The sequence below is a fragment of the Arachis hypogaea genome, chromosome 14, assembly GCF_003086295.3.
Source record: "Arachis hypogaea cultivar Tifrunner chromosome 14, arahy.Tifrunner.gnm2.J5K5, whole genome shotgun sequence".
Taxonomy (NCBI): Eukaryota; Viridiplantae; Streptophyta; class Magnoliopsida; order Fabales; family Fabaceae; genus Arachis; species Arachis hypogaea.
In genome coordinates this window covers 9,002,493-9,025,673 of record NC_092049.1, presented here as the reverse complement: position 1 = coordinate 9,025,673, position 23,181 = coordinate 9,002,493, and the positions used below count along the sequence as shown (strand labels likewise).

The following is a 23,181-nucleotide window of genomic DNA, read 5'->3' as shown; positions in this document are numbered from 1 at the left end:
AGAGAGGGAGAGGGAGCCCAAGAAGAAAGAAGACCTCGGTCCCGACAGACCCAGGAAATATCACTGTTATACTCCTTTAAAGGTTTCCATAGTGGACGTATACAGAGAGATCTGCAATACTGAAAGGCTACCACCTCTCAGGCCCATTAAAAATAAAAAAGGGGGAGTCGCAGCGACTACTGCGAATACCATAAAATATATGGGCACTCAACAAATGATTGTTACGACCTTAAAAATGTGATAGAAAAGTTGGCCAGAGAAGGCCGACTGGACAGATATCTCATAGAAAGGTCGGACAATCATGGGAAGAGAAAGCGAGACGACACTGATAGAAGAGACCCACCACCGCAGACTCCGAAGAGACATATACATATGATCTCAGGCGGATTCGCGGGAGGGGGACTCACCAAGTCCGCTCGCAAAAGACACCTCAAGCGAGTCTACCAGGTCAGAAATGAATCATCCGACCTTCCTACCATCTCATTTACAAAGGAAGATGGGCAAGGAGTAATCTCTGGACACGACGATCCAGTGGTGATAACCATGATCCTAGCCAATGCCCATCTCCACAGAACCCTAGTAGATCAAGGAAGTTCGACAGACATCCTTTTCAAGCCTGCGTTTGACAAACTAGGGTTGAATGAAAAGGAGTTAAGAGCCTACCCCGACACCTTGTACGGGCTAGGCGACACGCCAATAAAACCACTGGGATTTCTACCCCTCCACACTACCTTCGGAAAGGGGGAAAAATCCAAAACTCTGAGCATAGACTTTATAGTCATCGACGTAGGGTCAGCATATAATGTCCTAATCGGCAGAGCTACCCTAAATCGACTCGGAGCGGTGGTGTCTACCCCGCATCTCTGCATGAAATTTTTTACACCTGCGGGAATAGCAACGGTGCGGGGAGACCAGAAGTTGGCAAGAAAATGCTACAATGAAAGCCTGAGCCTGAGGGGAAAAGGCAAAGAGGTTCACGCCATAGAGCTCGGTGGTGCAAGGGCCAAATAAGAGCTACGACCACAGCCAGGAGAAAAAACTGAGGAAATACAGGTCGGCCAAGAGGAAGGGAGGAATACCAACATAGGAGCCAACCTGGGGGAAACCCTAAAGCAAGGGTTGACTAAGCTCCTAAGAGACTATTCTGACCTCTTTGCCTGGAAAGCTTCCGACATGCCTGGGATAGACCCCGAGCTCATGTCCCACAAGCTCTTGGTATATCCGGGGTCGCGACCTGTACAACAGAGGAGGCGCAAGCTCGACCCGGAACGAGCTCTAGCGGTGGAAGAGCAAGTACAGGCACTCCTAGAAGCCGGCTTCATCAGAGAAGTCAAATATCCAACATGGCTAGCAAATGTAGTGCTAGTCAAGAAGCAAAATGGTAAATGGAGAATGTGTGTCGACTACACTGACTTAAATAAGGCATATCCCAAGGACCCTTATCCACTCCCAAGTATTGATACCTTAGTAGACTCTAGCTCGGGATATCGATACTTGTCGTTCATGGACGCCTACTCGGGATATAACCAAATCCCGATGTATGAGCCGGACCAGGAGAAAACATCATTCATCACGCCCAGAGCCAATTTTTGCTACGTGGTCATGCCATTTGGATTAAAAAACGCAGGGGCCACATATCAAAGGCTGATGAATAAGGTGTTCGCTTCTCACCTGGGGAGCTTAATGGAAGTCTACGTGGACGACATGCTAGTGAAAACCAGGGAAGAAGTCGACCTTTTGTCAGACCTCTCGCAAGTCTTCGACACCCTAAGGTTACACGGGATGAGGCTAAATCCCGCAAAGTGTACCTTCGCGGTAGAGGCTGGAAAATTCCTAGGTTTTATGCTAACACAGAGAGGGATTGAAGCAAATCCCGATAAGTGTAAAGCTATCCTGGAAATGTAGAGCCCAACTTGCTTAAGAGAGGCTCAACAATTAAATGGCCGACTTGCAGCCCTCTCCAGGTTTCTGGCAGGATCAGCACTCAAATCCCTTCCACTGTTTTCTTTATTAAGAAAGGGACGCCAGTTCGAATGGACTCCAGAATGCGAAGGAGCGTTCCAGGAGTTCAAAAGGTTCTTGAGCCAACCACTAATCCTAACCCGACCTCTAGTCGGGGAAGATCTCGTCCTATATTTGTCCGTAGCAGACAAAGCTGTCGCATCAGCCCTGATAAGGGAGGACGAGGTCGGACAGCATCCAGTTTACTTCATCAGTAAAGTTTTCCAGGGTCCCGAGCTAAGGTATCACAAACTAGAGAAGTTTTCCTACTCCTTAGTAATAGCTTCACGAAGGCTACGGCCTTACTTCCAAGCACATACAATAAGAGTCCGAACGAACCAACCCATGAAGCAAATCCTCCAGAAGACGGATGTTGCAGGGAGAATGGTTCAATGGGAAATAGAGCTCTCCGAGTTTGACTTGAAGTATGAAACCCAGACAGCAATCAAAGCCCAATGCCTCACCGACTTCATAGCAGAGTACGCAGGAGACCAAGAGGAAAAGCCAACTACATGGGAACTCTATGTAGATGGATCCTCAAACAAGACAGGAAGCGGCGCAGGCATAATACTGGTGGATGAAAGGGGAACTCAAATAGAGGTATCCCTCAAATTTGAATTCCCAGCTTCAAATAATCAGGCAGAATATGAAGCCCTGATTGTAGGATTGAAACTGGCAGAAGAGGTCGGTGCAACGAAAGTGATGATATACAGTGACTCTCAAGTGGTGACCTCCCAGATAAATGGAGAGTATCAGGCCAAAGATCCAAACATGAAGAGATACCTGGAAAAAACTCTGGAGTACCTCGGGCACTTTGCTAAAACCGAGGTTAAGCATATAACTCGGGATCTCAATAGCAGAGCAGACGCCCTCTCCAAGTTAGCAAGTACTAAGGCAGGAGGGAATAATAGAAGCTTGATCCAGGAAACTCTCCAAGAGCCCTCTGTAGTGAAAGCAGAGGGCAAACAAGACGTCCTTGAGGTATCCGGGATAAACCTCGGATGGATGAATCCTTTGGTCGAATACCTAAAATTCGACATCCTCCCCAAGGAGGAAAAAGAGGCTAAGAAAGTCCGGAGGGAAGCACAATATTACACTCTGGTGAAAAATATCTTTTATAAAAGAGGAATATCAACGCTATTGTTGAAGTGCGTACCGACCTCAAGGACCACTGAAGTGCTAGAGGAGGTCCACAATGGGATCTGCGGAAATCATCTCGGAGCCAGGTCGCTAGCCAGGAAAGTAATCCAAGCTGGATTCTACTGGCCGACCTTGCAGAAAGATGCCACAGAATTTGTGAAAAAATGCCAACCTTGCCAAATGCATGCAAATTTCCACGTGACTCCCCCCGAGGAGCTCATTAGTATAACTTCTCCATGGCCCTTCGCAAAATGGGGAATGGATTTGTTAGGTCCTTTTTCCCAGGCGCCAGGACAAGTCAAATACTTGATCGTGGGAATAGATTACTTCACAAAGTGGATAGAAGCAGAACCATTGGCCACCATCACAGCCCAAAGAAGTAGGAGGTTCCTCTACAAGAATATCATCACAAGGTATGGAATACCTTATTCCATTACTACAGACAACGGAACTCAGTTCACCGACTCTACCTTCAGAAGCCTAGTGGCCAGTATGAAAATCAAACACCAGTTCACCTCGGTTGAACATCCACAAGCTAATGGACAAGCCGAGGCAGCCAACAAAGTCATATTGGCAGGGCTAAAGAAAAGATTACAAGAAGCAAAGGGAGCCTGAACAGAAGAGCTCCCACAAGTGTTATGGGCTTATCGGACGACGCCACAATCTGCCACTGGGGAAACACCCTTCCGACTAGTCTATGGCGTAGAAGCTATGATACCAGTGGAAATCAGTGAGCAAAGCCCAAGGGTGATTCTCCATGATGAAATCGGGAACATACAGGGGCACAAAGAGGAGCTTGAGTTGCTCCTCGAAGTCCGAGAACAAGCCCAGATAAGAGAAGTAGCATTGAAACAAAGGATGACTACCAGGTATAACAAAAAAGTCATTCGAAGGAGTTTCACCCCAAACGACTTAGTCTTGATCAGAAACGACATTGGAGTCAACAAATCGGGGGAAGGAAAGCTCGCTGCCAATTGGAAAGGACCCTACAAAGTTAGCGAGGTCTTAGGAAAAGGCTATTATAAGGTGACCGATCTAAGCGGCACCGAGTTACCAAGATCGTGGCATTCTTGTAACATGAAAAGGTACTATAGTTAAAAGCGAACTCTACTCACTGATGTACTCTTTTCCTAACTTCACGATTTTTTCCCAAAAGTCAAAGGGTTTTTTCTGAAGAAGGGTTTTTAATGAGGCATCATAGTAGAGGCTAAGGGGGAATAGACTATTAAAAACCCTTAGTAGCAATAAAGTACCTTCCCAAATAAATAAAGATCTTTTACAATATCTCTTATAAATTCATTTTTGTTTATTTTTCTTTCTACGAAACGCGCCGACTTAAGCTCGACAAAGCGTGAAAATCCCATGAACCGACCTAGATGGTCGTCAGGATAAAACGACGAGGTACAAGTCGGTGTAAAGAGGTTATAAAAGTTGATGGTAAAAGACTCGGAAACATACCGACTCATAAGTCGGAGTGAAAAGCCGAGTAGAATGGAAAACGCATCGCAAAAATAACCTAAGTCATAGAAACTCAATAAATCACAAAGTTGAGTATAAGGAATAGTGAAAAAGAGATCGAAAAACCTATCAAAAAGCCAAAAGAATGTCCTAAAAGTGAAAAGCTCAGGAGGACAGACAAGCCAAAGAAAAAGGTTTTCAAAAAGGTCGAAGAAATTCCCTAAAGTATCAAAAACAGAAAAGCATGCACACAAAAGATAACTTAAACCCTTATCCAAAAAAGGGTATTTATAAATATTTTGTTTACGGCCTCAAAAGGCCAAGAGAAATGTCAACCAAATCACCACAATAAACATAAAAAGAGTTTAAAAAGAGGGGACCCACAGACCGGGCCCCATATAGCCAAGAAATTTTCAGAGATTATCACCACTAGAGCTAGGAAGAGTAGTCGGATCACCACCAGAGCCAGAAAGAGTAGTTGGAGCGCCATCAGTACCAGGGAGAGAAGTATCCATAGGAGACGGAGAGGAGGTTCCATGAGGCCTTGATGAACTCGAAGCATCCTTTGAACGAGGAGGGGACTCGATTATCCTCTGCCCCCGAGTCTTCAGATCGGAATCAGTGACAGGCTTAGGGGAGGGAGGAGGATAAACTATGGCATTATCAATGACAATCTTGTCAGGATCCAAAGGAGTGAGATCAAGGTCGGGAACAAGGACTCCGACCTGCTCCTTAAAAATCCTCCAGGCCTCCTCGGCTCCTTCAGCAATAGAGTCCTCCAACTCGGGATAAGCAGTCCGAGAATTCAACAAGTCCTTCCTCACCGCCACGAGGTCCTCGAACAAGCTCGAATAACTCTCCTGGGCCTTCTTCCTCAAGCCCTCCTCCATATTGCATTGGGCTTGTAACTTGCTCTCCTTCTCCCGAAGGACATCCCTCTCCTCCTTCAACTCAACGACCTCCTTCTTCAACTCCTTCTCATGTTTCTAATATATGAGAAGCCTTTCCTCCAACTCTTCAACCCTCGAAGTTGAACCCAGAGAGCTAAGAGGAGTCTTCTCAAAAATATCAAGAAACTTGGTGCACACCGCCGCCGCCCTGACATTCTCCTGAGCCAAAATAATGAAGTGGTTCCGGATATAAACATCATCCATAACTATACGAGTATGGGGATAGATGTATTTCCGGATAAATACAGGAGCATCCACCTTAGCCTCACCTTCAAAAGAAGAGCTAGACTCTAAAGTCTTGCGCTTCTTCTTCTCTGGCTCAGGAGAAGATCGGGGAGGAAGGGGTGGCTGAGAAGAAGCCGAGGAGGAAATGACGATGGGTTGAGAAGAAGTCCCCAAACTTCAGGAAGAAGGGGGAGGAGGAGGAGGAAGAGGAGGACCAGTTACCCTGGCGCCGCTGGTCCTGGCACGGGACCTCGCCTTGGCCTCCTGGACTCTCTGGTAAGACTCACTGGAGTTCTTCTTCGCCATCTCTGTAACAAACAATTAGTAGCCAAAAAGTCAGACAAGTCGGTAAAAGCAAATCGCAAGTCGGAAACAAAGTAGAAAAATAAAAGTTACCTAGTTGTGCCTGGACAAAGGTCGGCGACCCCTGGAGAAATTTTTTGGTATCCAGATATGGGGCCCTCCCCCACACTTCTCAGAGGAACCCCACAATGGCTGCCTCCACTTCATCCAGATCATCCAAACTATATTTCTCACAGGGGGAGGCCTCCAACCAGTATAGAGAAAAGCGAAGAGAAGAATTCTCATTCAGGAAAAAGGGGTGGTGACCCTCTACACCTTGAACTTTGAAAAAATAATTTTTGAAGTCATGGAAGGATTCATCAAAAAGGGTGAAAACTCTCCGACCTTGTATAGCTCGGAAAGACACCCATTGTTGCTTGTTATTTTGCCCACTGAAGGGCTTGGTCATATGGAAGAGATAAAAGAAAATTCTCAAGGAAGTCGGAAAGTCTAAAGCATGGCTGATAAACTGGTAGATTTTCAGAAAGCCCCAAGAGTTGGGGTGAAGTTGGGTAGGAGCAACTCGGCAGTGACGTAAGATTGCAACCTCAAAATCAAAAAAAGGGAGAAAAACGCCCAGACGGGTGATCATACTCTCATACATGTAAAAGAAATGAGGGGCTACTTCAGAAGTCCTCCCGAAACAAACCCGGTCTTCCGGACCCGGGACCACCAATTCATACTTCGGCTCATCCTCCTCAGAAGTACAAATTTGGTGATGAGTGCGAAGATTGGTGATAAATTCGGTATCGACCAAAGGTTCCTCTCCTAAGACCGTGACATCGACCCATTGAGCAAGAACTTCTACAGAAGACATTCTTTCCTAAGGTATGATGAAAACCTACAAAAGAAAAGGGAAAGAATCAAAAACGAGAGTTCCTAAGGGGCATGGAATCAAACAGAAGCCTACGACGTCACCTTCTCTCCCTCTAAATAATAAAAAGCATGCAAACAGAAGCACTTAGTAAAAGAGAAGGAGAGAAAGAACCAACCTTTGCCTGGAAAAAGGTAGAGGAAAATGAAAGCCTTCAAGCAAAAATGCTCCACGAACGGATGAGAAGAAAATTTGGAAAATCGCAGAAACGAAACAACGAAAGAGAGGGAAAGTATTTATAGATACGTTAGGGGCATAATGGTAAAAACGAAAAGCGGTCATTAATGGGTGCACCGTTACCAAGGTAATTAATACCTACGCAAACCTCTAATGGACGCGACGTTTGATTAGACGTAACTGTGAAAACCAAAAGTCACGAAAGTCACGTCGGTTCCGAACAATCACGTCGGTTCCCTCACAAGTCGGCTACGAGTAGGGGCACTATTCATACCCTGACCCAATGATAAGGCCCAGGTCCAGATGAAAGGCCCAATCCGAAGGATTGAGCCTCGCACTACACCGACCTTCTCTCTATGAAGTCGGTTCTTACCACGACTTGCCCTAAAGAAGTCGGGGACAAGGATTAGCTGGCAGATAAGCACTCATTCAAATGAGTAACTGCCCCTAAAATCTCTCTACCCACTTCCAGGAGCCATATCTCAACTTCCCTAAGATAAAGGGACGGTTATCCACCTTAAATGGCGGAACTACTCCAACGGTGGTTATGGGTTCACCACTATAAATACACTGACGCTCCTCAGGTATAACAGAGACCCAATACTCTCTAGACCTGTTTTGCTCCCTTTGCTGACTTTGGCATCGGAGTGTCTTTGCAGGTACCACCCCCCATTTTCTCATACCGAAGTCGGACGGGGGCCTTGGATCATCAATCCGCGTGGATACTTCCTCATTCAGACGATTGGGCCAGCCAAACTAATCCAACCCAATAATCTCCGGTTACCCATCGTAACAGGTATATAGCATTTTTTCCCCTGCTATTCCTCCCTAAGAACGAACATTTCTGTCATTTCACCCTAACACTATTCAATTATCTTATATATCCACAAATTTTTGTGTGTAAATAATTATCTTATCCTTTTAAAATGTAATTCTTAACAATAATATAAAAAAAATTTAAAAAACTAATTATAATATAAACCAATTTTTTTATTTTTTATTTTAAAATTAAAAAAAATTGAATAATAGAAAAATGTTTTTTTGTGTAATAAATTTGTTCTTTAATTAATTGACTAAAGTTTGATTCATTCCTAGTTGGGTGACTTGGGTCTGTGGCGAAAGCGTATGAAAAATGGTTGCATGCATCACAAAGAAATCTCGTGCAAAAGATGTAGCCATGCAGGCTGGGACGAAGGGATTTCTAAAAAAAATTGAAATTGCATATTGGTCTCTCAAAAAATTAATAATTGCACATATTTTCCCTTTACAAAATGAGCCATGATTAATTAATAATAGTAAATCCCACCCACATCAAGCGCTCTGCAATTCTAACAAAGCTCCTCCGCAAGCGCCCGCCATATCGGCCACTCCCGGCGGCGCAACCACCGCATTTCACAGCTCCATTGCATTGCATTGTTGAAGACTCGAACAACAAAAACAATGCGGAATCTCTCACCTTCTCATTCTCCCTCTGAGATCGAAATGGAAATTCCACTGCCAACAGCAACAGCAGAGCCGTTCCGATTGGAGAGAGCAGTATGCAGCCATGGCCTCTTCATGATGGCACCTAACCACTGGGACCCACTCTCCAACACTCTCACCCGCCCCCTCCGTCTTGATTCCTCCGCAAACGTCGTCGTTTCGCTTTCTCAGCACTCTGATCGCCCCGGTTTCCTCAATGTTAGAGTTCGGGGAATCAACTCCCTCTCTTCTCAGCAAGAACGCCACTTGAAGGTATCCAACTCTTCAATTGCTTCTTTCGGTTCGATCCGCTTTCTTCGGGTGTGGTTTTTTTCAGGATCAGGTGGCGAGGATGCTGCGTTTGTCCGAGGCGGAAGACAAGGCCGTGAGAGAGTTCACCAAGCTGCACTCTGATGATCGGAATCGAAGCTTTTGCGGGAGGGTCTTTAGGTCTCCCACGCTATTTGAGGATATGGTCAAGTGTATCCTTCTCTGCAACTGTCAGTGAGTGTCTTTTTCTCATGCCTACCATGTGTTTGACATAATGCCTCTGAAAATCTGAGTTTTTTAGATTACTTTTCAATCAAGATTACCCTAGATATAGTTTAGTAAATGGGACACTTTTATACTTTGAACCATTAGTGGACTTTACTTAGTAGAACAATGCTTACTAGTGGAAGTTGATATTGTTATATTGATGCATTCAAATAGCTCAGAAAAGATCTTGATTTGGATCTTTTGTTGATTGCATCGTGTCATGTCATACTTGCTGAAGTAACTCGCAAAACCTTTCTTTCAGGTGGCCAAGGACCTTGAGCATGGCTCAAGCGCTTTGTGAGATTCAGTTTGAACTGCAAAATGGATCATCCTGTGCAGGTGCAGATTCAGGAAATCCAAAAGTTGAGACTGAAGACTTTGTTCCAAAAACACCGACTACAAAAGAATCCAGGAGATCCAGAAAAAAGGGCAGGAAGTCTGGTGTTTCCGCAAAAGAAGAAATGCTTCCTAGGAAGAGATTAGATTTTAGAGTAGATGGGAGTTCGCAAACAGATCATGTGCTTATGACAGATATAGATGACAACGGTTCTCATGGTTGCAAATCTTGTGAAGTGACGAAGGAGCTAAGTTTGGATGATTCATCCCCTCCGAAAGAGATTTTTAATCGTATTGGAAATTTTCCTTCCCCTAGTGAGTTAGCGCACCTTGATGAGCTGTTTTTGGCAAAGCGATGCAAACTCGGATATAGAGCACGTCGTATAATAAAACTAGCTCAAGCTATTGTTGAAGGCAAAATTCAATTAGGACAGCTTGAAGAACTTTCCAAAGATGCAAGCTTATCCAGCTATGAGGAGCTGGATGAATGGCTAAAGCAAATTGAGGGATTCGGCCCTTTTACTCGAGCAAATGTACTTATGTGCATGGGATATTACCATGTCGTTCCAACGGATTCTGAAACTATTAGACACTTAAACCAGGTGTTGTTTTCTTGCTTTTCCTTGTTTCATGTATGCTAAATGATCTTGAATCTTGATATGTATGGGATTTGTTCATTATTGCAGGTTCATTCAAGAAATTCTACCTTGAAAACAATTCAAACAGATGTTGAAAAAATTTATGGAAAGTATGAGCCCTATCAGTTCCTGGCATACTGGTAAATAACAAGATGCCCAACTCTAAAACCTTCAAGTTTTCTTGGTGTTTTATGAAAGTTGTTTAAACATCTCCCTTTGAACAGGTCCGAAATATGGGACTTCTATGAAAAAAGATTTGGCAAGATGAATGAAATGCTTCCTTCTGACTATAAACTTATAACAGCTAGTAATATGAGAGGCCATCGGGAAGGCACAAGAAGGAAGAGAAACAGACCCTCCTGAAAATGCTAATATCAAGTCTTACTCTCCCATTCTAAATGCACCCTTCCTTTTTGTTACTTGAACAAGGTGTATTATCATCATCATTTAACAAGTGATTTGCCCCCCACCCAAAAATTGAAGAAAGCTCCTTGTTTCATGTTTATAATTATTTATAACATTTTGTTGCCTGTTAATAACAGTTGAGGTTGAGGGAATCTCTAAATTTGTTATCCCTTCTCTTTTTAGAAATGTAATGCGGCTACATTCTACATGGGATGTAAAATTATGGATTGCCATGTTTTCTAAATTTTAAATAGTAATATTAGGTCAAGTTCCTATGGAATACAGGTCTTATTTTATTTATTTGTTCTTTCTGGTTCTGGTTTTGATGAAAACGTAAAAAATAACAGAATCGATTCCACTTTAACAATGAATTTTACAATAATATAAACAGTAGATATAAAACTTAGATTATGACCAAATATGATTGTGTAATGGTGCATAATACCTTGATCATAATGACATAATGTTTATAATCTCAAATGAGCACCATGCACTCCTGTATACCAGTTATAGTATTAGTCATAAGGCATATAGTGTGTTTGGATTATAGTTTGTAAACGGGAATTTGTATAAAAGTGATTTTGCAAACTTAATTTTGATGAAAAATAAGTTTGTATTAACATGATTTATGTTTGGCAATCTTTATATCAAAATGGATTATAATAAAATAAATGTTATTTGGATTATACTACTCAAAATCACTTTTAGATAAAAAATTATTAAAAGAGACATCAATTTAAATAATTTTTTATATTATTCTATCATTTTATTTTAGATATTTGAATAAATTTTTTAATTAATTTTATAATAAAATTAATATTTACTTACTAAATTAAAATAACATATAAAAATTGATAAAATACATTTTAATACATAAAAACATTAAAAAGAGTACTATACATTTTATAATGTCAAACAAAAAAAAATGCTCTATATTATTTTAGTACTGTTATTATTTGAAATATTTTAAATAATATATTATAACTTGAAAGCTTCAAGACAGATAACCAGAAATATTGTTGACGGTTGACCACATAAATATTTTCATCACAAAGCATGAAAACCAGTTCAAGTCTGGACAAAATTATGTACGCAGAAAATAAAACAAACTCAAGTTCTAATAAGAAAACTACCAAATTCTTGTCAATTGCATGTCAATATATTTTTAGCTTTTAAATATCAGTAGCTATCCTTGCCATCTTCATGCCAATAATTCTTAACAATTAGGTTGATGTGCATGGCATTTCTATTTCTTCCAGTATCAAGAGGTTCTGTTATATATACAATGCTTTACACACAAAGTCATTTTGTTTTTCATAGACTAAACTGCATTCAGATATGCCTTTGAAACTCATTTGGTTCTGTAAACATTTTATAGACAGAATTTTTATGAAATACAAATCTATAATGATTAATTTTGATATATATATAGTATTTTTTATTAAATAAACAAAAAGTGAATTAATAGACACGATAATGTCTATTAATACAATAGTGTTTATATATATATATAAGGCTGCTTGAAGTTTTTATATCGTTGTTTTGTTCCTAGACAACGGAATAAGAATATAACACCTATCAGCCAACTATGCTAGGTTGAGACTTGATTGAATTAGGGTCCAACATTTTAATTTTGTGATTATTTCTTGAAGAATAAAATCAATTTTTTCGTTTATAAATATTCAAAATACTTTGTTATATCCATTCGAGTTATAACTCATTGGCTAAAAATTTAGAAAGATAGGAGACTCGAACCCGCAACAGTTGCGGGTTCGAGTCTCCTATCTTTAGTTAAAAAAAAAATACTTTGTTATATCATGTACTGAAATATTAGTAATATTATGCTTTAAATTTAAAAAATAATTACAAGTTTAAGCATTTTTATGTGTTATTAAATTATTGTGTTCGAGTGAGTTTTAAACTACAAAGTAAAAGCTTTATTGTGGTTGAATCATATAGTGAATCATTATATATTGAATCTTAAGTAAAATGCCACGAATTCGTGTGAATATTACATATGGAAAAGTATACGTTGTCAAGAGGAGAGTCTGTCAACTATTACCAACACAAATTAAAAAGAATTTAAATAATTTTAAATGGCTTAATTAGGAATTAAAGTAGGGTCCATGAATAACATTAAGAAAGAGTGTGGAATTTGTAACTGTGCATGAGGTGAATAGAACTTTGAAAGAGTAGCCCGCGACACTAATCCGATCACGCAACCCTAATTCTAGTTCTCATCGCCGACCGTGTCTCCTTCCATCGTGAACATTTCTAGTCACCGGGACGCCGCCAAGACCATTCGACGGTGACTGCCTCTCCCCCCTGATCCCACTTGAGTGAACCAACAGCCCCGTGGAAGAGAGCCACGACGTCAGTGCATGAAGGTGTCGCAGAACCCTCTTATCCTCAACCATCCCTGGTAATCTCTCCGTCCTCAAGTCGTTTATGTCAACTTGAATCTGAAATCACCGTTCGATTTGTGACACAGACCCTTCCTCGAGAGCCCATTTTCGGTCACCGCAATTCCCTTGACGGCGATTGTATTACATTTCATCCATGGATCCATCAATTTGCGATGAAGCATCGTACGACACTGCATATGATGTGGGTGGTCATTCTAATTCCATCGACCTTAATGTTCCGTCTCTGAGTGAAGATGAGACACCACATGTGGACAAGGTAATTTGTGCGTTAGTAGCGTATGTGGTTATGCCTATCTGTAACTTATCTTTTATGTGTTTATTGTTGAGATATTAGTAGTGATACACTTTATTGTAAAGGTTGTGATTTTGTTTGTTTAATTAGAATTGGTGTGGATATTCTTTCGTTCAATTATGCTAGAACAATCATAGAATGATGCTACTTTTACTACTTGTGATGTGTTTTATTATTCTTTTGTTCACCATGTTGAGATTATGGTTGCAGTTTTGAGTAGTTTTTTTCTATGTTTTTTATGCTTATGATCATGGATATTGGTGTTTTCTATCGGTTTAGTTTTGGTTGTTTAATATAGGTATTTTCAAAAGATAAGTGGTTGTTGGAAGTGTTTTTATGGGTGTCGAATGGTCGATGTTTATCTTCTTTGTTGATATGTGCTCAGTTATCGATTTCAGGAGAAAGAATCTGTAGACGAAATTCAAATAGAGGATGATGCACCCCAATCAGTAATGAGGTGTGAAACATATCTTATTATTGTTGCAAAATTATCGAGATATTTGAAATTAATTACTTTAGTATTTTTTATATTGAATGATATTTTTTCTGAATGGCTTTGCAGTTGCCGGAGAAGACATGACGGAATTTGACGCGAGTCCTGGAAGACACATCTGGGATTACATGAAAACACATCCGGGAAGACATGACGGAATTTGACGCGAGTCCTGGAAGACACATCCGGGATAACATGAAAACACGAGAGACACATTCGTGTAAGACACCTCTAGAAGAAGACACATCCATATATAGACAGCTCCTAAAAAGTCACTGCTAAAAGACACCTCCAGTACAAGACATATCCATCTATGGACACCTCCAGATAGTCACAGCAGAAGACACGTCTCCCAGAAGACACTTCCAGTGGAAGATACATCCATCTATAGACACCTCCAAAAAATTCACTGCTAAAAGACACTTCCAGTAGAAGACACATCCATCTATAAACACCTCCATAAAATCGCAGCAGAAGACACCTCTCCCAGAAGATACTTCCTGCAGAGGACACGTCCATATGTACACACATCCGAAGAACTCACAGCAGTAAGTCACTTTCCTTGAAAGACACATCCTAAGTTAAACAACGGATCAAACGAGACATATGTAAAAGACACTTCTCCCAAAACACACATATGAGAAAAGACACCTGCCAACAATACACGACTAAGATAGACACATAATGAAAAAGTTACATGTATATGAAGACACTTCCACCAGATCATAGTTCTGTTTTTAGTCAACTGCGAAGAATACATAACTAACAATGTATGGCCAAAAAAAGTAGAGACATCCATAGACATCTAGGAACCTCGATAGGTTTATTCACTGGCAATAAAAATACTTCAAAACGCCGAAGTTGTTTAGCCTGTGCACAAAATTATCCGAAACCAATGTGCAAAAGACAGAATTCATATCTACAGGACATGCATTATCGTTCAATTTGCCAATTAAGTACATCAAGGTTCAAAGTGTAACTACCCGTAAACAGCATAGGAATCCAAAAGAACTAGTCACATTGTGTAAGACAAGTAAAATATCTAATCCCAACAAAAATATAGCATAGGATGTGAGGATATTCCCGCTCAAGGTAAACACAGATGTAACATGGAGCCTTTTTCTTCCAATGTTTATCTCCTTCTGGTTATCCTTTTCTTCGGCTTTCCTCCAACTCGCTGTAGAATGCTCTTTGTATCAGGTGCTGTGAATGGTGTCCTAACCTCCATACGTTTGTTCCTTGGTTAGTTGCGGCGCATAGGAGGTTGAGCACGGCTGTCAAGGGCATGCAAGGCATCTCCAAAGGATGTATTTTTGTGACATGGGATGATGTCCAGGATTATTTCCAATCTGTATAACTTCATGATATCCTGCATGTAGAAATCAATGTTAAAGAATCGCTTGTATGTACAGACATTGGCCTGTATTCAAAAAATATTTTAACTAGGTATGTAAATTTGGAACGGATAGCAAAAAATCGTGTAACACTGAAAACACTAAAAACACCCACACAAATCCAGATTGAGATAATCGAATTTGTAAGACCAACCGTGTACCACCTAAATGTATAGTAACATATTCAAACTGAGTACGCAAAAAAAAAAAAAAAAAAAACCTCCAAGACACATTGCATAAAAGCTAAATGTGATCACAGTACACACCAACCATAGTATCAATATGCAACATTGCACCTGTCGCTTGGTGAACCATGAAGCAACCAACTATTTACAAAAAAATTATATAGATCTCAAGGCATTTTTTGAACAAAAAATGAAGACAGCAATTATTTAAATGGCAACGTATCGAATCTGAGCATGGAAAAAGACTTTTATCCACATTTCAACAAGCCTAATTATGCTCAAGACATACACCAATTTTTAAGTGAATTTGCTGTTCTGTGTGTCATAGGAAACTTTAGCACGACACACAATAAGGTATGCAAAGTAAAAAAAAAAAAAAAGAGCAAATGTGTTGACGATGAAATCACAAGCATTAATTGAAGAACAAGCAAATATGTTTTTAAAGCTATTTTTTTTACTACTTATTAAGTGAATTATTACTTGATGCACAAAGAATTTATTAACCGCAATGTTACTTTTATACTTCCTTCTTACTTTTACAAAGCAAAACAAAAAATAGGAACTTATAAATTGAATTGATTATTCCATCAAGCTGCTCAGAAAAGCAAAAAGATTTAATACTAGTTACTGCTGTTGTGTGTGTCATAATAAAACTGGGCACAAGACACACTAACTTATGCATTTTTTTCAAACTTCAAACATGTACGTATTATATCTAGATATAGTTCAAGCTAAGTTGTAATTTTAAGAAGTAATCAGAAGACACATCCGAGATAGATAATTACCCTAAACTAAGATGATGAGGCTCACAGTGGCAATCTAATGCATCAAATATAGCACATATATGGCTAGATATAGAAAAAAAAATATACCATATTAAAGGAAACTGTCATAAGGAGGTGATATACTTACTGTTGAATAATATAACAGGCACATGCTTCACAAAATAAACTATTGAATACTAAATTAAATATATCACTAAATTATACATGAGAATAATAAAACCAAAACATGGGAGAAAAGAAACAAAAAAGTTGACAATGGAAACACTATTATATAGCAGGGGAATCACAAATATGTTCCAAATTCCACATGACAGTCAAAATCCATCCAATAAAAATCATATCAGTGATTAGGACAGCAGCATTTTTTCCATACAATCGTGACATCACTATGATAATTATATATCTAATTTTCATTACAAATTATTTAGACTTAGAAAAATTAGCCTAATTGTCACTGCCGCACTTGGGTAAAATTGATATTAACAGGAGTTTGTATTTAATATGCTACTTTATATTTTGGAAAAAGACAAATCAATCTTCTAATATATTGTGTCTTTTTCTTTTTCATATAGTTGATCACAGCATAGTAAATCATGTTAACTTGGGAACCATATCAACAATAAAAACAGTTACTTTACAATTTCTATTTTTCTAAATGAAACATGCAATAGACACAGCACCATTATTGACTCAATCTCAACTCCAATTTATTGTTCACAAATGATTCATAGCACCAGGAATTAGTGAAAACCTTGAAGACCCACTTACCTTTTGTTGCGCCGGTGTCGGAGGGAAGACACACTACGAGGCAGGCTCGAACTCGAGACAGGGAGCGACGCTAGGTTGGCGATGCGGCGGGCAAAGAGTTTTGGGGATGCTATTGTCTCCATGAGGTCGGAAGAGTCCCGCTGCAGCGTGTCTCGAGGCGGAGCTACGAAAGGGCGTCGCGTTGAAGGTGTCACGTGTGGATGCGTCTTCAAAGCCCATCTGACATCAACATGCAGCGGTGCCAGGGTCACTTGGGCGACTGTGGGACCGTTCTTGTTAGTGGCGGCGTATTGTTTCCTGGCGGCATTGACTCCGTTGACAAAGGCGACAGGCGACAACTGCAATCCGGCGTCCTTTGCGGCGCTGAAAGTGGAGTTGGGGAATGGGGTGTGTCTCAACGGTAACACCAAGTGAAGAGATGGTAAATTAGGGTAAGAGGAGTAAACAAGTGGCTTTGGGATTAACCTGGGTTAATTTAGGATGTGGTTTTTTTTAATAAGTGGGCTTTGTGAACCAGCCCAATAATCATTGGTAGATATTGGCAGATTTCATCTTGGTAACGTAGCACGATTGATTACATATATAGAGGGTGCAATAAAGTTTTCTTGTGATAAGGATGCATGAGGTGGATGTCCACTAATGCTTGGGCGGCTAATTTTTTTAAGTAAAAAGTTCAGATTATTAAATAAAGACTAAAATTAATTACATTTAAAATTTTAACTTTTGTACATCTATAAATAAAGAATCTGATATGAAGAATAACACACACACAGCAATAATAAAAACATTCTTCTCTCTTTATACAATAATTTTCTCTTTTCTCTATCTTTGTAGGTTTTAAGTTTACACTATATATATAATATTAGTAAATATATTAATCATCTTTATTATATTGAAATAGTAATTGTGGTGAATATTACTATTAGAATTATCTAATTATACTTCTTTATTTTATATTTATTACCTCTTCCTTATTTATTTATTTATTTTACAACACGTTATCAGCACGTGACTCTGATCAAATTTTAGGGAGACTCAGATAATAATTTTCATTATGTCGAAACTCTCTTATCTTGAATTTAATGCTCTTGATATATCTGGAAACAACTATTTATCATGGATATTAGATGCTAAAATTTATCTTGATTCAATGGATCTTGGAGATACCATTAAGGCTAAAAATAATGCATTCCAGAAGGATAAAGCCAAAGCCATGATCTTCCTTCGTCATCATCTTGACGAAGGATTGAAAAATGAATATCTCACATTAAAAGATCCTGCAGATTTGTGGAAAGACCTTGAAAAAATGTATAATCATAAGACAGTGATACTTCCTCAAACCCGATATGAGTGGACGCATTTACGTCTCCAGAATTTTAAATCCATAAATGAATACAATTCAGCAATATTTTGAATCACCTCACGAATGAAATTATGTGGAAAAAAGATAACTGATAATGATATGTTAGAGAAAAATTTCTCGACATTCCATGCCTTGAATGTGCTCCTACAGCAGCAGTATCGAGAAAATGATTTAAAAAATATTCTGAGCTAATTTCTTACCTTCTTGTTGCTGAACGCAACAATGAGTTACTTTTAAAAAATCATGAAACGCGCCCAGCTGTCGGCGTCCTATTTCCTGAAGCAAATGCGGAAAATCATAACCCCAAAGAGATAAATGACAAGGTTTTAGCAACAAGAAAAATTATGAAAGGAAGAAAAATTATGTTCACAAGAAAGGATCTCACCAGAAGTGGGATAAAGAAAGAAATAATGGGTAAAATAATTCAACAGAGGAGAAATATTTCCGTTGTGGTGGAAAGGGTCATTGGTCGCGTACCTGTCGTACCCCAAGGCACCTAGTCGATCTTTATCAAGTATCTTTGAAAAAGGACGACAAAGGAAAGGAGACGAATTTTGTTTCAAATGATGCTGCTGAAAATTACACCACTCATTATGAAGTATCTGATTTCTTTGAGGATCCTAAAGGAAATATTGGTCATTTAATCAATGATGGAATAGTTTAATATGTTGGTCTGTTAAGTACTCATGTAAATAAATAATGTAAAAAACTTCTTAAGTTTTATTTTCTATGCATTTGAATTTCAAGTACGATGTATATAAATAATGTTTAATAAAATATTTATGAATTTTAAAATTATTGAATGTGTCAAGATAATAATAATAAAATTTTTAGTATATACTATACTTAGAAAAATATTTTCAATTAAGAAAATAATTTTACTGCACAAATATTTCAACTCATTCTATTATTATTTGTCTTTGAAGAAAATAGTAAAGACATATAGTGAAGATGTTTGCCTTGCGGATAGTGTAAGTTCGCACACCATTCTCAAAAATAATATATATTTTACTCATCTTGTACCAAAAGAAGAATATGTTAATACTATTATTGGCTCAGACAATGTGATAGAAGACTCCGGAAGAGCTATAATTTTATTTTTTAGAGGAACAAAATTCATAATAAATAATGCACTATTGTCTACCAAGTCTCTAAGAAACTTGTTGAGTTTTAAAGATATTCACCGAAATGGATATCATATTGAAATAATGAATGAGAAAAATCATGAGTACTTATGTATCACAACTCATGATTCAAATAAAAAAGTTATATTAGAAAACAACTATCGATTAAAATAAAAAAGTTATGTATCACAACTCTTGATTCATAACCTGGCATGATCAATTGGGTCATCTGAGAACAACCATGATGCGGAGAATTATCAAAACTCCCATTAATATTCACTAAAGAACTAGAAGATTCTCAAATCTAGAAAATTTTGTTATGCTGCATGTTCTCAAAGAAAGCTAATTTTAAGGCCATCATCAGTAAAGATTAGATTTGAGTCCTCTAAATTCCTAAAAAGGATTCAAGGTAATATATGTGGTTGTATTCATCCACCATGTGGATCTTTTAAATATTTTATGGTCCTAATAGACGCATTTTCGAGATGGTCACATGTGTGCTTGTTGTCTTCTCGCAACCTGGCGTTTGCGAGATTACTTACTCAAATTATTTGATTAAAAGCACAGTTTTCAGTAAATCCAATCAAAGCAATTCGTCTTGATAATACTGTTGAATTTACTTCCCAAGCCTTTGATGCTTATTGTATGGCTAACGAAATAAGCGTTGAACATCCAGTAGCTCATGTTCACACACAAAATGGGTTAGCAGAATCACTTATTAAACGTCTCCAATTAATTGTTAGACCCTTACTTATGAGAACAAATCTCCCAACCTCGGTTTGGGGCATGCTATTTTACATATCGCGACACTTATTCGTTTGAGACCAACAAGTTACCATCAGTTCTTTCCTATGCAATTAGCTTTTGGCCAGCAGCCAAATATTTTCCATTTAAAAATATTCGGGTGTGTGGTATATGTTCCCATTGCACTACCTTGCCACACTAAAATGGGATTCCAAAGAAAATTGGGAAATATGTTGGATATGATTTTCCCTTTATAGTGAGGTATCTTGAGATACAAACTGGAGATGTATTTAAATATCGATTTGCAGATTGTCATTTTGATGAATCAAAATTTCCAACATTAGGGGGAGAGAATAAGCTTCCTGAAAAGGAACTTAATTGGGATGCATCATCCTTAATGCATTTAGATCCCCGATCAGGACAATGCGAACTAGAAGTTCAAAAGATTATACATTTGCAAAGAATAGCAAATGAATTGCCTGATACATTTTCTGATACAAAAAGGATAACTAAATCTTATATACCAGCCGAAAATGCTCCAATTCGAATTGATATCCCAGTCGGACAAATAGCCACCGAAATAAATTCACGTCAAAAGTGTGGTAGGCCTGTCAGTTCCAAAGACAAAAATCCTCAAAAAAGAAAAGAGGTAAATACTATTCCTGTTGAAAAAGACATAGTAAAGACACCTACAGTTGTCCAAAATTCTGATATAGTTTTGACGCCAAAAGACGTCCAGGTACCTGAAATTTGTGAAAATGACGAGATCTCGATAAATTATGTCTTTTAGGAGAAAAATGGGATTGAAAAAAGACAATTATCAATGAAATATTTGCATATAATATGACATTAAATATCATGCATGAAAGTAAGGATCTTGAGTCAAGAACAGTCGAAGAATGTCGACAAAGAAATGATTGGCCAAAATGGGAAGAAGGTATGAAGGTTGAGTTAGACTCACTTGCAAAACGTGAAGTCTTTGGACCTATAGTTCGTACACCAGAAGATGTAAAACCTGTTGGATAGAAATTGGTATTTGTGAGAAAACGAAATGAGAAAAATGAAGTTGTACTCTATAAAGCTCGACTTGTGGCATAAGGTTTTTCACAAAGGTCCGGTATGAAGAAATATATTCCCCTATAGTGGATTCAAAAACATTGCATTATTTGGTCAGTTTATCCGCATACCATAAACTACATATGCATTTAATGTATGTGGTAACAGCCTCCTTATACGGATCATTAGATCGTGATATCTATATGAAAATCCCTAAAGGATTAAACATATCTGATCTAAATCATCCAATGAATATTCACAGGGGTTATACTCAATCAAATTACAAAGATTTTTATATGGGTTAAAGCAATCTGGACGAATATGGTGTAATCATCTTACTAAGTATCTGGCCAAAAATGGATTCAAGAATGATGATATTTGCTCATGTGTTTTCATAAAAAAACTGCATCTGGCTTCATTATAATTGTTGTGTACATCGATGATTTAAATATCATTGGAACCCCTAAAAAGATTCCAAAAATTATAAAAGTTCTAAAAGAAGAGTTTGAGATGAAAGATCTTAAAAATACTAAATTTTGTCTCGACCTGCAGATCGAGCATACAAAAAATAGGATCTTTATTCATAAAACAACATACACAGAAAAGATTTTGAAGAGATTTTATATGGATAAGTCACATCCCTTGAGTACCCCAATGATCATAGGTCTTTGGATGTGGAAATTGATCAATTCCGTCCTAAAGAAGAAAATAAAGACATCCTTGATCCTGAAGTACCATATCTTAGTGCCATTGGGCACTAATATATCTTGTTAATAATACACGATCTGATATATCATTTACTGTAAATTTATTAGCAATGTATAGTTCCTCTCCAATCAGAAGACATTGGAATGAAATCAAACAAATCTTTCGATATCTTCATGGAACAGTTGATATGGGATTGTTTTATCCATATGGATCCATGTCACAACTAGTTGGCTATGCAGATGTAGGATACTTGTCTGATCCACACAAAAGGAGATCTCAAACAGGATACTTATTCACATATGGTGGTACAACTATATCATAGAAGTCCACGAAATAGACGATTGCAGCAGCATCCTCTAATCATGCTAAAATACTAGCAATACATGAAGCTAGTGTGAGTGTTTTTGGCTCAAAAATTTGATCCAATATATTCTGTCATCATGTGGACTGATTGACCATAAGATAGCTTCAGCTGTCCTTTTTGAAGATAATACAGCAAGCATAATTTAACTTAAAGGCGGATACATCAAAGGTGACAGGACAAAGCATATTTCTCCCAAATTCTTCTTCACTCATGATCTTCAAAATCAAGGAACAATTGATATCCAACAGATCCGCTCAAGCGATAATCTGGCAGATCTATTTACAAAGTCACTTTCAAAATCATCATTTGAAATATTGGTACATCAGATTGGGATGCGCGATTCCGAGATATTAAATAATGTCGACAAGAGGGGGAGACTGTACTCTTTTTTCCTTGATCAAGTTTTTTCCCATTGGATTTTTCTTGACAAGGTTTTTAATGAGGTTGTCCCTATCACAAAGGATATTGTACTCTTTTACCTTCACTAAAGTTTTTTCCCATTAGATTTTTCTTTAGTAAGGTTTTAACGAGACATATTCCTAAATGGTCATCCAAGAGGAGTGCTGTGATAAGGATGCATGAGGTGGATTGATAAACCCATATTTTATGATATATTTTGTGCTTAATTTGAGTGATTTATTCAATCCTTCACCCACTTATTCATATTAATTGCATGGTTTTACTTTCCCTTCCTTATTATGTGATGTATGTGAAAAACATGTTTTCTATGCTTTAAAATTAATTATTTTACTTACCTTTTATTTCCATTCGATGCCGTGATTAGTGTGTTGAGTAGTTTCAGATCTTCTAAGGTAGGAATGACCTAAAGGATGGAAAAAGGAAACATACAAAAATGGAAGGAAAGCACAAAACGGAGTTTCTGAAGAAACTGGCATCCACGCGATCGCATGGGCGACGCGGACGCATGCCAAACG

At 38.4% G+C, this 23,181-nt stretch overlaps 1 protein-coding gene across 1 annotated transcript; it reads left to right on the top strand.

Annotated features, from left to right (window-relative positions):
• Positions 1-8,446: 8,446 nt before the first annotated feature.
• LOC112741397 (uncharacterized) lies at positions 8,447-10,824 on the top strand. The gene is made up of 5 exons (XM_025790369.3): positions 8,447-8,901; positions 8,966-9,132; positions 9,428-10,103; positions 10,188-10,279; positions 10,364-10,824. Exons 1-5 carry the CDS (start codon positions 8,608-8,610, stop codon positions 10,500-10,502), a joined length of 1,368 nt encoding a protein of 455 aa, XP_025646154.1. The 5' UTR covers positions 8,447-8,607; the 3' UTR covers positions 10,503-10,824.
• The last annotated feature ends 12,357 nt before the right edge of the window (positions 10,825-23,181 follow it).

Bases quoted from the DNA above. Each gene is read 5' to 3' on its own strand.
- LOC112741397 (XM_025790369.3), top strand. From the start codon at position 8,608: ATGCGGAATCTCTCACCTTCTCATTCTCCCTCTGAGATCGAAATGGAA. The intron at 8,902-8,965 runs GTATCCAACTCT...GGTTTTTTTCAG, and splicing joins AGCAAGAACGCCACTTGAAG to GATCAGGTGGCGAGGATGCT. The intron at 10,104-10,187 runs GTGTTGTTTTCT...TCATTATTGCAG, and splicing joins CTATTAGACACTTAAACCAG to GTTCATTCAAGAAATTCTAC.